A 14,761-nucleotide genomic window follows, 5' to 3' on the forward strand; every position below is an offset into this window, starting at 1 on the left:
GTAGATGTGGCGGGGCTGTCAAGAGAGTCTCTGGAGTGGCAGATTCTGGGGTAAACGTTAACTGAAGTTGGAATACCTCAAAATGCCTCTAAGAGAGAAAGGGAAAACTGCAGTAAGGAGGGAAAATCCTAATGCATGGGCAAAAGCTAGAGAATTATCACTATCACCCAAAAGTGTATCTTTCTCGCAAATATCAATTTAGTGAGACAGAATTTTCAAAACTCTGATTATTTGTGAAGAAATCATAGCTATTTTCCTCTCGTGCCAAAGTGCTTCCTCATTCTGAATACGTTTACTTTCAAAATAATGGACTAATAAATCTGTGTCTGGAAATAAGTTTAGCTTTCATTCCCTCAGAAAGATTTTACCATATGAACCTGTATAGCTATCAAAGAGGTCAGAACCCTTTAAATTAATATTGTAGCAATAATGTTATCCTTTGCCTAATGTCTACTTCATAATCATGGCAGCAGCAGCCATCACTTCATGAACTCTCATAAGCCAGGCACTTTCACAGATGCTTTTTATGCAAGAGCTCAATTAATACTCCTAACGACTCTCTAAGTTGGTACCTCTCACTCTACAGAAGAGGAAACAGACTCAGGGAGGTTAACCTAGGACTTAACAGTGAGAATTTTTTTACTTCAAACTATCTTTTCTCTTTCAAATAGTATTTCACGGAGAGTCAGTTTTAACTAAAGTTAACATATACACACTACTATATATAAGACAGATAACCAACAAGGACCTACTGTATAGCACAGAGAACTATACTCAATATTTTATAATAGCCTATAAGGAAAAAGACTTTAAAAAAATTTTTAATGAAACATAAAAATATTGGGCTTCCCTGGTGGCGCAGTGGTTGAGAGTCCGCTTGCCGATGCAGGGGACACGGGTTCGTGCCCCGATCCGGGAAGATCCCGCATGCCGCGGAGCGGCTGGGCCCGTGAGCCATGGCCGCTGAGCCTGCGCGTCCGGAGCCTGTGCTCCGCAACGGGAGAGGCCACAGCGATGAGAGGCCCGCGTACCGCAAAAACAACAAAAACAAAAAAAATCAGGAATTGGAAAGATATGTCCCACTCCACAAATATTAAGCAGGGAGAAAAGAGGGCTGGATATCTGGGGCCTACAGCCAAGAAAGCAAAGGAGAATCTAGAAGCTGGTTTGTGCCCAACATAAGTTCTTTGCGCGAAGCAGCAGAGAGGGCCCTCTGAAATCCTGATTAACATACATTCTCCTTTCCTAGCAAGTGCCTCCAAGCACAGTACAAGTAGAACACTTACCAAGAAGGAACACCCCTTAAATTGCCCTATATTAAAAAATTTCTTTAAACATTATAAACCTATACACATGCTAACTTCCAAAAAATGTAAACTAAATTCTTTCCAATGATATCATCCATCTATGAATCACCAGACAGAAAGAATGAAATGTTACAATGATCCTGTACATTGTAGCTAAACACAGAAAAAGAACAAAAATTCCATGAGGAGGAAGAAAGCATGTTTATTTTCCAAAACAATTTAATAGAAGCTAATTTTAGAAATGCTGTCTGATTTTTGCTTTTAATGTAGACTAAATTCCAGGCAGAGGAAAAGGAAGTAAACAAAACAAAACAAAACAAAAACCCTAATAAGAACAACCTTATTACTGTGTTCATCAAATCTAATGACAGGAGAATTCTGACTGGATATCCAATAATATTAAGGACTTTCTTTAATGATCAGCTGATTAAATGAGTTTTTCATTCTTAAGATGTTTGGGATTTGCTTTAAAATCATCCAGTAGGAGAGGAGGTGGGGGTCAGGAAAGCATGTATGGAGAGGTAAATTAAACAAAACAGGCCATAGGTTGGTAACTGCTGAAACTACAAGGTAGATATTTAGGAATTTATTATACTATTCCCTCAACCTGAGTATGTTTGAAAATTTCCACAATAACAAAAAAGTTAATCAACTACTGTGAGACCTATTCAATAAAACAAAATTAAAAGGCAGCTCCTGTAGTTTCCACTACGTCTGAACCATAAGCATAATTTCTACAAAGATAAAATAGGTAAAACCCCAGGTTACTGACACTACAATGATATGCCCAACATTTGTCAGCCTTGGAAGATAAAACAGTGAGGTTTCACCTGGCTTTCTTCTCCCACCTGGCAAGGATGCACCAAGCCCAGCTGACAGAAGGCTCACCATATGGTCTGAACTGGAAGACAAACTCTGGCATACAGAATGCTTAAATCATGAATATTCCTACTCAATGGCCAATACTTCTCTAGAGGCCCTCTTTTGGAACAGAGGTTGCTTATTTGCAATGCAGACACTAACCATATCAAGAGACACTTCTGAAAAGGTTTTCTGAGGTAGAAGAGACCGTTCTTGAGTCCCTGGGGAAAAGTTACCTTCACAAAGCTGTTGACAGCCATGATGGCCATGTCTGGCTGACTCTTGGCATAGTTCATCAAGTAGAGATACACGAGCTTCTTTAGTTCCAGGTTGTCAGTCTGCATACAATTCACTACATCTGGAAAGAGACAGCTGAGAAAAGAGGAAGGGAAAGCGAACAGATGTTGGTGCCAGGCTGTTGGACAGAACACAAAGAAACAGCCTTAATTTAAAAAGTGATTTGATGTGAGGACAAATGTCCACTAGTGATAATACTTACCACAGAAATGAATTACTAAAGAATTTATAATAATGGTCCCAAGAAGATGTCTAAAAATAGATTTTTAAAAAACTTTTTACTATGAAAATTTTCAGATTAGAGACAGCAGTTTAATGAACCCATGTATCCATCACCCAGCTGCAAACAAATATTGATACATACCCGATCTTGTTTCATACACAACCTCAATCCACTTGCCTTCTCCCAGTCCCTACCCCATCTAGTTGCTCTAAACAATTTCTAAACAAATCCTGCACATACATTTCATATAATATTTTAGTGTATATCTTTACAAACTTTTTAAAAAAATCACTATGTCACACAAAAAAATTAACCATAATTTTTCATATCAATTCTTTGCAGTTCAAAGCACTACAGTTGTTATGCTTTTTAATGCACATATTCTTCCATCCCTGACCAGTGGGAACTTATTTGATTAGTTTCCTTATTAAAACAGTTCTCAGATAATTAGGACCTTTGTTCAAAATTTTAACCATTTTCAGAACATGAAACAGTTCTAAACGTGTGTGCCATGTACACATTTAGATTCTATTGTATATATACACCCATGAAGGAAGTGACCAGTAACAGGTATTGGGACTCAGACCCTAGGTTAGAATCCTGGCTACATTACCACTAGCTGTATGACTTTGGGATTATTCTTTAGCCTCTCCAAGTATACACTGCTTGATCTCTAACATGGAATAACTTCTGATTCAGAAGAACCTCTAGTTCAGAAGACATGAGGACTATAAAAAACATTGTAAGTAAAAGCATCTGTCCCTGTGCCTGACACAGAATGCACTTAAATTTAAACTTCCCTTTTCTTAATGACATTAGGAAGGTCATCATTAGCCTTAGGACCTTCTCAGATGTTTGAGTTACTACACCTCACATCCACCACTAGATGCTGCAATTTACTTGGCATTCTTGCACTCATCCATTTCTTATCAGCAGCATTTGACCCAACTAATAAAAGGAAGATCAATGCATTTCATATTAACATAAATATTTTAAAGTAAAAATCTACCTATTTTACTTATTTTTTTAAATTAAGATGACATTGTTTTAATTTTTGCCAATCTCTTTAATGTCTACTGTAAACAAAAACAGCTGGATTCTCACACATGCTCCTGCATTCAACCTGTTGTAGAATGTTGTTTAGCTGAAGTGTAAGAAGAAAATCCATTTGCATACACGTATATAAATTGGAAAATGGAGGAGTATTTTAATAGCTTTTTCATATAACTGGATGTTCTCCTTTGATACATTAAAGCTAGACAAATGGTTGTTTTTCTTTTTGTTTTTAGTCCACAAATGGTAGTTTCTTAAAAGTTAGGTACAATATGGAATCTGAAACCATATCAATAAACTTTCTGTACTTGGTTGCATTAAAATCCATTCATTTATCACTTATTTTGAATGGATATTTTACCCATGCATAATTTTGTGATGTATGCACTGGTCATTTGGAAAATATTGGTTCAATGAGTTATGCAGATCTTCTCTATGGTGGCATATTTCATTATACAGCAGCAAATAATCACAGTCATTAATTTCACCACCAATCTCATCAGAAAAATCTCTAAGTATTGGGAAGCTATCAAGCTCACGATGGGAGATACAAGTTTTCCAACACTCTAATTTTTACTTTAAAGTCGAAATTTATCTACTGTCAAATTTTTTCCCTTGAAGTGACAGGTTCACTTTGCTCATTTTTTATAAAATGTCTCCCAAATACTGAAGTCTGATTAACTATAGTTCTGTCTGTCAATCTTTCTTTCACAAAGAAATGGTGTTCCCAAGTCAAACAATTGTGCAAGGGCTTTTTTTCAAGTCAACCGTCACACTTTGCTATGCAGTAGAAGTACCTTATGCCTAATTCCTATTTCATCACACAGAATATTAAAAAGACCTGAACTCAAGGTTCAAGGTTTACTGAAATAAATTTTTAGTGCTTCATGCAGGACAGTCCTAAGTGAAACTGCCCTTTTTCCTGCAAGCACATGATGGTGAAGAATACAATGACTACTTTTACAGTTTGGCACCACTGCCTTAATTCACACTAAGGCACCAGCCATGCAAACGTCAACACAGTGAAAAGGGTAAATAACACCTAAGTATTATTACAAGAATAGCTTTGACTTCATGGATTTCATGGAAAGGATCTCGGGAATCCTCAGGGGCCTGCAGACAATCCTTATTTATTTCCAAATGGCCTTCCTATTACAGGAAAAAAGGGACGAAAAACAAAAAAGACCCTTTGGATTTTGTTACCACTGATTTTCATCTTGAATTCAGCAATTAAAGGCAGAGTTGTAAAGTTGAGGGCACTGGCTTGAGCCAATTAAAGTACACATGGGCTTCTGCTTCTCAGTGTATTTTTATCATCTTCTAAAACTACCTCAGCAACAGATTTGTAACTGTGTCAGCTCTCAGGAGGTTTTATGCTAGATCTGTACGCAAGTGAAATCAAACTCATTTCACTCAAAAAAAAAAAAAAAAAAAAAAAAACTAAGTCACAGAGTTAATATAAAAGCAACTACACTTCCTGATGTTCCCAGTGGGACAAACTCATTCTTATACGTTCTGACTGTAATAGCTTTAAATAAAAAGCACTAGGCCTTCCCTGGTGGTGCAGTGGTTGAGAATCTGCCTGCCAAGGCAGGGGACATGGGTTCGAGCCCTGGTCTGGGAAGATCCCACATGTCGCGGAGCAACTGGGCCCATGCGTCACAACTACTCAACTACTGAGCCTGCGCGTCTGGAGCCTGTGCTCCGCAACAAGAGAGGCTGCGAGAGGGAGAGGCCCGCGCACCGCAGTGAAGAGTGGCCCCCGCTTGCCACAACTAGAGAAAGCCCTCGCACAAAAACGAAGACCCAACAAAGCCATAAATAAATAAATAAATAAATAAATAAATAGATTTAAATCATGTGGGCTTCTAAGAAGACCTCTGCTTAAAAAAAAAAAAAAAAAAAAAAGGCAGTAAAAGCCATAGAGTAAGAGTCTAAAATGAGCAAAGCAGAAGAGATTACCCTTACCTAACATCTTTCCCCACAGTCATAGCAGCAATCACTTTCTTCACAGCCTCCTTCTTCTTTTCTTTCTTTTCACTGTTGAGTTCAGCCTTTAATTCAAAGACTTCTCCTAAAAGACAACAAACGGGTGAGGTCCCAGGATCAGAGAACTAGAGCAGAACACTGTACTATACAGCAAGTAACACAACAGATGACCAGTGGCAGGGCTGCAACTGAAATAAGATTATTTAAAAATTATAGGATAGGTACAGTTCAAATCCCTAGAATATTAACCAACCCATTGATAAGGATGCTATTTTGGGGTTATCACCAGAGAGGAAGGTGTAAGCCAGATCTCAGGAAGCACAGAAGTGGGAAAAAGGAAAGATATCTCATGATATCTTACTACGATGGGGAGAGAACGGCATCTGAGGGATGATCTCCTGTCAGAATTTCAAAGTCCTGGGAAAAAAATAAATGCAGGCAGGAAACAGGTTCACAAATCAATGTTTTCAAACCAGAAGAGACTCCTCATTCACCTACTCTCAACTCCACAAACAACTGAGGCTCAAAGGTCACTAAGTGAGCGAGTGACAGAGCTGGCCTTAGAACTGTTTCTCCCGACTCTTTAATCCAGTGTTTCTCAACGTTGGCTACACACTATTACCCGGGAAGTATCTAGAAATGCCAATGCTCAGGCTCCACTCTGGACCAAATAAATCAGAATGTCAAGGAGTAGAACTCCTACGTTCATATTTTTTAAAGTTTCCTCAAGTGATTCTAATGTATAATCAAGGTTGAGAATCACTGCTCTAATTAGTACTTTAAGATGATAATGGGCTTTAAGGCCCTATCCTGTTCAATCAATCTAAGAACAGAAATAATAATCCTGAAGCTTCAAGAATGGTACAAACCAGAGTCATTTCTAAAGATATAATCTTAAATGACTGACTGCTCAGGCGCTGCACCGTGAAATGCCAGGACTGTCACCACTATTTTAAGGCCCAGGCTCACCTATCTTCAGAAAGCTGGAGCTGAAATAAGAAAAAAGGTTAACCACCCTCAACTGGTTTTAAAAGAAAGAAGAAAATATACTATAAGACCACGAAAAAGAAGTTGACTATTGTCACGTCAACTTTCAATCCACAGAATTGCCTCATTTTCTTCCACCTTTATGACTGTTCTTGATGTTCACTTTAACCTCGTTCACCAGTACAGAAATAGTGGGGGCAGCAAACTAGGTGATCTGCTGAAGCCTCTAAATGGGAAGGATGAACTGGCAAGAAGCACAGAAGTTGAGCACTAAAAAAGCCTGTTACATCAAAATCCATCGCTAACAAAGCAAACAAACTGTTACAAAAATCACCCTTTTATTTGACAGCTGCAAAAATAGCACAGACAGAAAAGCTGGGCCCTTTAAAGAGTCACTCTCCTCTTCTCCAAGTCCTCTGCTGCCAAATCCAGCTCTTAGGGTTCCCATCATTTACTTCTGAAAACAGTAAAGGACAAGCAGCACGGTTTCAGAAAATCTGAATTGTGAATAGCAGCAGGAGCTGAAGATCAAAACAGGATATAACTGAAATTATTCCAACTCCAACAGCATAAATTTAAAGAATATGCGCCAGTGGCAGTTCTGGTGGGTGCTACAGGAAGTAAAAGGAACACAGTCTATCCTTTTTTTAAAATGTGGTATTTACCCAGCCATGATTCATCTGTAAGTCTCAAACCTTTATAAAAATCCCTGAATTAAAAAAAGGTTACCAGGACCCATTATAAGTGAAGGTTTGAAAAATCAGGTGAGTTTTAAAATTACATCTTTTTGTGTTATTATAGAAACATCTCGGTCATCAAAGCACACAAAATGTTAAGAGAAGAAATAAATACATTTCAGAATGATAAGAGAATAAGAAAAAAAGCTGAAAATGAATGACAAGGGGCTAAATGCTTTTGTACGCTATAAGCAGTAAAAACAGCAAGAAGTTGGGTGGAGCCAAGGAGGAGCACGGAGGCAAGGTATCTCATACATACTGCAGCTTTATTAAATTCTTATCTTCCCCCCTCCTTTTCCCCTGAATCAAATCTACCAAGCATTGCTAGCAGCTAGCAACAGTTCTCAATCTCGGCTACACATCAGAAAATTCTGGGGAGCTTTTAAAAAAACCCCACGTCTAGGCCATATCCCACACCAAAGAAATCAGGATATCTGCAGGGGTAGGACTGGACATCACCTATTGACTTTTACTTCACTGGGCAATTCCAATGTGCAGGCAAGGCTGAAAGCCATGGACTAGTAGCTAATGTAATTAAGCAACTCTCTATGGTGTTTTCTGTTATTATAATAGAAGTTTACCCTTAAATAACTCCAAACAACAGAAATATGCTTGTGCTTTCTAGAAAATTTTCTGGTGCTCCAGGCCACTATGTGTGCCCTCCCATTTTCTTTTTCTTTTGAAATCATTTTAATCTTAAAGAAAAGTTGCAAAATTCCCCATCTGCTAACATTATGCCACATTTGCTTTATCATCCTTTTTTATATTTATACATTTTTTTCTGATTCATTGAAGAAGTAAACTGTAGACATCATGTCTCTTTAGCTCTAAATATGTCAGTGTATAACTTCTAAGAACAAGGAATTATGTTACATAGCTATAATACAATGATGAAAATCAGGAAGTTTAACAGTGATATACTGTCATTACCTAATCTATAAACCTTATTCAAAGATCTTGATAAAGTCTTTTATAGTAATTTTACCCCCATCCTCCTTGGGCCAGGATCCAATGCAGGATCATGCACTACACTTACTGTCATGTCTCTTTAGTCTCCTTTAATCTGAAACAGCTGGTCAGCCTTTGTCTTTCATGATAATGACATTTTAAAAAAGTACAGGCCAGTCATTTTCTAGAACACCCTCAGCTGTCATAGGTGTTCCCTCATGATTACACTGAGATTATGCCTTTTGGCAGCCATAATTCAGAAATGATGATATGAAATCATCATCTGTGGAAGGATAAGAAAATATCAAATTTCCATGCATTGTTTTGCATAATCATTTTTTGTTAAAAATTTAAAAAATCATATGTATTAATACATGCATTAAAAAAAAAAAATACATGCATAGAAAAGACTGAGGATACATACCGAGTTCCCACCAGGAACAGGAATAGGGAGGGAGGGAACTTTCATTTTTACTTTTTATTGCTGTATTGCTTTAGTAGTACTCCTTGTAATAAAATGTTTATTTCCAAGTAAACAATTAAAAGAATTTGGTGCAACCACTATGGAAAACACTATGGAGGTTCCTTAAAAAACTAGAGTTACCATATGATCCAACAAACCCGCTCGTGGGTATATATCCAGAGAAAATTTTAATTCGAAAAGATACGTGCACCCCAACGTTCACGGCAGCACTATTTACAATAGTCAGGACATGGAAGCAACCTAAGTGTCCATCCATCCACAGATGAATGGATAAAGAAGATATGGTTTATATATACTATGGAGTATTATTCAGCCATAAAAAAGAATGAAATACTGCCATTTTCAGGAACATGGATGGACCCAGAAATTACCATACTAAGTGAAGTAAGTCAGACAAAGAAAGACAAATATATGGTATCACTTATACGTGGAATCTAAAAAAAGATACAAATGGACTTATTTACAAAACAGAAACTCACAGACACAGAAAATAAACTTATGGTTACCAAACAGGAGGGGAGGAAGGGATAAATCAGGACCTTGGGATTAGCAGATACAAACTAGTATGTATTAAATAAACGACAAGGTCCTACTGTATAGCACAGGGAACTATATTCAATATCTTGTAATAACCTATGATGGGAAAGAATCTGAAAAAGAATATATATATATACACATACACACACACACACACCTGAATCACTTTGCTGTGCACCAGAAACGAACACAACATTGTAAACCAATTACACTCGATTTTTTTAAAAAAGAGAAAATAAATGTGCTTCTTCCTTTTACCCTCCTCAGATCTATCAATCTTCAATGGATCAATCTTGGATCTCTTCCTTTCACTAAAACCTTCAAGTCAACATGATGTGCACCACAGCCGTATCTTTAAAAACCCATACTTTAATAATTTACTCAATACATTTTTCTGTAGGATATCCCCAGTGAGATGGTCCAAGACATACATGTCTGAAGAGGTCAGGAGCATTCTACTTGGAACAATCTTACACCACAACTTTTGAAGAATCTTCAAAAAAGGCTGTGATCAGGTTCTCATACTTACCTTTTTTATTGGTTGTGACGTACTTGGAGGCAGTCATGGTTGTGGATCTTTAATGTGCACCTACAGCAAGAAGAATAACCAAGTTATTTATGTCCAGCAAGGCATTCAACTAATTTTAAGATCATTTATATACAAGAAGTTCTGCATTCAGAAAGTATCTTCATCCTTACCACCATCACTCGTGATCCAAAGGGATGCAAGGATAATTAAGAATGTAATCCTTGCCTCAAAAGCTAATTGGAACAAAATCCAAAGGCCTAATGGAATAGAGTGATAATCTGAACCTATCAGAGTTTTATGATTTTATCCACAATTATCTCCTCAGAGCCTCCAAGACCTAAAGCTACATCTTTTTACAAATACGCCTTCAGTTAGTCACTCCAATATTTAAAATAAGGAAAAGTTTGTTTCAAAAGATCTCCCCATTACTTTCCGTTAAAGCAAATCTGATTTACTTCCCTGCCTCAAGATGGAGTCACTCTAAGACACATATTCTGAAACAGAGTAAAACTGAAAGAGAAAAAAATTTTATCAACCTCTTCACCATTACATGCAACTGTCAATAAAAGGAATTTCTTTCAGAAAAAAGAGAGAAGTCTAGATTAGTAGGACAATACTCTTTCATGACAAACACCTAGAGAGGCAAACATCTAGAGAGGTGTTATGCATGGATTTTTTTTTAAATTATGGTTTTCATATTTCCAACAACCTACAATTCCCCCAAGTATTCCCCCAAATAAAAAATATCAGTTTACAGTTAAAAACAATGCAAAAAACTGAGATATTTGTTCAGTCACACTGAGTGCTAAAGAGGATCAGAACTGGTGTTAAAACTTAAAAGAACATGGATCCCAGCTTCAATTTAACTTTTCTGTTCCAATTTCCAGAATTAATCCAGTTGACATAAGACTCCATTAGTAAAATGAAAACAGCATGGACTGATCACATTTCTCCCCAAATAATGAGACAATGTTTTCTGATTTGAGAAACCCTAAGATTTTGTCCAATGTACTTGACTTCTTTAAATACATTAAAACTTTCTTTTAATAATATTCCTGCTGCACTCAAAAATGAGTATCTTCTGGGATTTCCCTGGTGGCACAGTGGTTAAGACTCTGCGCTCCCAAAGCAGGTGGCCCAGGTTCGATCCCTGGTACGACCAGATCCCACATGCGTGCCGCAACTAAGAGTTCGCATGACACAACTAAGGAGCCAACGAGCCTCAACTAAGGAGCCCGCCTGCCACAACTAAGACCCGACACAACCAAATAAATAAATTTTTTAAAAAATGATTACCTTCTTACTGACCACCATCATTAATAATACTTATCACCAAATTTTGGACAGATGCCCTGGCACCTACTCATTATTTTCTGGTCAAAACAACATGAGTGATAATATATTTGGCAAACTTGAGCGATAATACCTCCACAAACAATGGTAATTATGGATCTGAGAAAAAAGACCTAAGCACTCAACAAATCAATGCAATTAAGGAAAAAAGCCAGAAAATCATAAAATAATGAAAAAAGGTTGGCTCAAATTTGTTCTCTAAAATGTACTACTTGGACTATTTAAGGGAAATTAGACTCATCTGTTATCTTTCCAAGGAGCTACTTAATGTTTATAGTACTGATCCTTATACAATAGTGCTTTTAGGTTGTACAAGAATTTCACTGAATTTACCTTGTTAAAAGAAGTGAGCTAGAACGCACACAAATCATTACAGAATACAGAAATTTCTGATATGACACTATTTGTTATAACTTAAAGTGAGCCTGTAACAGAGGCTTGTCTTATGTAGTATTTTCATAATGTCTTTTCTAGCTAAAATTCAAAGAATTATAATCTTTTAATCCATTTAATCACTTAATCCATTCACAGTGTAAACTAAATGTGAAGTAGGCAAACTGAAGAAAGGAGTCCTTCACATAAAAGACCTGGAATAGGGACTTACCTGGTGGTGCAGTGGTTAAGGATCCGCCTGCCAATGCAGGGGATGTGGGTTTGGTCCAGGAAGATTCCACATGCCACAGAGCAATTAAGCCCGTGTGCCACAACTACTGAGCCTGTGAGCCACAACTACTGAGCCCACATGCCAAAACTACTGAAGCCCACAAGCCTAGAGCCCGTGCTCCGCAACAAGAGAAGCCCCTGCGATGAGAAGCCCACACACACCGCAACTAGAGAAAGCCCACGCACAACAAGGAAGACCCAACACAGCCATAAATTAATTAATTAATTAATAAAAAAAAGACCTGGAATAAATGTGAAGTTATCATCTAAGAACTTATATATACAAAGAGGAAAACCAGTATACAGAAATGATTACAGTACTAGAGCCTGACAGGAGGGCCACAGCTCAAGGCCATTATGGTCTATCCAGGATGTTGTTACACCACTCTAATCCTTTGGGATCATCAAAAGTTAAAACTTGCTTAACATTTAAAGACAAAAGCTGCTTGGAATTTCTGTTTCTTTGAAAAAGCGCCCCCAAATCGTTGTTTTCTAAAGCTCTCATACACATTCACATATATTAAATTTTTAACAGAAAATTTCAGCACAATCTGTTAAACATTAAATTAACCTCGTCTTAAATCGTACCTTTATTAGTGACCCACACATTTCATTACTTTCCCTAACAAATTTCATCATCGAGGACTAGATTTCTGTCCTTTTACATTGTGAGCACTAAGTTCTTAACTAGAGAATAATGTACCAGCCCACAAAATTTCAGGGAAGAGGAGAGAATCAAGTACATGATCTTAGACCCTAAATTAAGAACCCCTGCTTTTCAAGAGAAAGGAGAAACACACCACTCTCTTATCTCGCACTGTCCTACACAATAGTAATGAAATATCCCTTACACATATTGGCAGAGCAACATTTTATCATGTCAGTTCCTGACTTAAGCCAACAGAAACTCCCCCAAAATAAAAGTAAACCAGCCTAAACAAAAACAAATGAGAAGAGTCGGGGTTGCACAACACTGTGAATGTACCAAATGCCACCAAACTGCTCACTCTAAAATGGTTAATTTTATGTTATGTGAATTTCACCTCAAAAAATTGCATATGTATGCATTTTTTGGCTGCGTTGAGTCTTCATTGCTGCACGTGGGCTTTCTCCAGTTGTGGCGAGCAGGGGCTACTCTGCGTTGCTGTGCGCGGGCTTCATTAGTTGCAGGATGCAGGCTCAGCAGTTGCAGCACATGGGTCCCAGAGCGCATGGGCTTCAACAGCTGCAACGCGTGGGGCCAGTAGTTGTGGTGCACGGGCTTAGTTGCTCCGTGGCATGTGGAATCTTCCCAGACCAGGGATCAAACCCCATGTCCCCTGCATTGGCAGGCGGATTCTTAACCACTGCACCACCAGGAAGTCCCTGTATATATTTTTAAATGAGACATTGTTTCTTTGTTTTTGTTGTTGTTGTTTTTGAATGAGACACTCTTAATCACACACCAGAGATGAATATGGTCAGATTCTCTAAAACATAGGGTGGTGAAAACTGTTGTCTGGGACTTCCCTGGTGGCGCAGTGGTTGAGAGTCCGCCTGTCGATGCAGGGGACACGGGTTCGTGCCCCGGTCCGGGAGGATCCCACATGCCGCGGAGTGGCTGGGCCCGTGAGCCATGGCCGCTGAGCCCGCGCATCCGGAGCCTGTGCTCCGCAACGGGAGAGGCCACAGCAGTGAGAGGTCCGTGTACCGCAAAAAAAAAAAAACAACAAAAAAAAACCTGTTGTCTGCTTTAGAAGCCAAAGAAAAAGCAGCCAAGATAGAGTTCAAAGAATAAGTCAAGTATTTGCTGAAGAGCCTCAAAAATCAAGTTCCTTCTGGGAGCTGGGGGGGAATTTATTCCTCAGGAGAGTCCCAGGGCAAAGCCAAGCCATCATGGAGCTGGAATTCACACTACCTTTTTAGCAGATCAAACTAGAGAAGTCGCCGGCTGTTCTGAGGACCTGAGGTATGACCTCAGGACATTGTTAAAAAAAAATAATAATAATGCTGCCACAGTCAAAAGCACAATCACTCTAACTTTCCTAGCCCAGAGTATGATGTCACTGCATTTCAGAAAAGGTCTCCCTGTACAGGATTATACATCTAGATTTAACATAACCTAGTTTCTACTAAATATACGTTGTAAAAGTCCCTTCTCAACTATTCCTCCCTCCTTCCGGTGCCCGTAAAGAGAATAAGGCCAGAAGAAAATTAAGAGGGTCTTAATTTCAAATGGCTCTCTGGGAAATGGCAGCTAAATTAGAGTTGGCGAGGCCACTAAATCCCCTCTTCGCATAAAGTAGGACTTCACACAGTTGGTGCTAGTAGGGAAAAAGTGAACAGTTGACCAAATTATAAAGCAGAAAGGTCATCTCAGCAATCTTTCATTACAAGGGTGAGAGGTGCTAATCAGATATTTCAATAATGCAAAGACAATGGCATCTTCAGGTATCATTTATTGCCTAAGAAATGACAGCAGACAACTCATTACAACAGACACACCTGCAATTTCCATTTAAAAATGGCCACAAAATAATTTGTTAATATTATCCGGTAAGAAAAAAAGCTCAAAAGTTTTACATCCAATTCTTAACTGAAATAAACTCTGGAAAACTTACGCCTGGAAGGAGAGAAAAGAAGGAAGAAAGGAAAATGCGTCCTACCTGATTCGTTCCCTGTTCAGCTTGGTTCGTAATATTTTAAAATACGGGTGTGTCAAAGAAGAAAAAGAAAAGATGGAAGAACTGGGCTTTCTTGAGTCTCTTAAGTCACAGAATGTTAGCTTTGTATTACCTTTACCACCCAATTTTC

At 38.2% G+C, this 14,761-nt stretch overlaps 1 protein-coding gene across 1 annotated transcript in view; it reads right to left on the bottom strand.

Moving 5' to 3' along the window:
• Positions 1-14,761, bottom strand: part of LOC137211774 (AP-2 complex subunit beta-like) — a 62,998-nt gene that overhangs the window by 41,920 nt on the left and 6,317 nt on the right. Inside the window, 3 exon segments of the mRNA XM_067714383.1 lie at positions 2,405-2,540; positions 5,710-5,815; positions 9,953-10,012. Coding sequence (XP_067570484.1) covers positions 2,405-2,540; positions 5,710-5,815; positions 9,953-9,989 — 279 coding nt within the window. The 5' untranslated portion in view covers positions 9,990-10,012.

The sequence above is a fragment of the Pseudorca crassidens genome, chromosome 19 (genome assembly GCF_039906515.1).
Source record: "Pseudorca crassidens isolate mPseCra1 chromosome 19, mPseCra1.hap1, whole genome shotgun sequence".
NCBI classification, from domain to species: Eukaryota; Metazoa; Chordata; class Mammalia; order Artiodactyla; family Delphinidae; genus Pseudorca; species Pseudorca crassidens.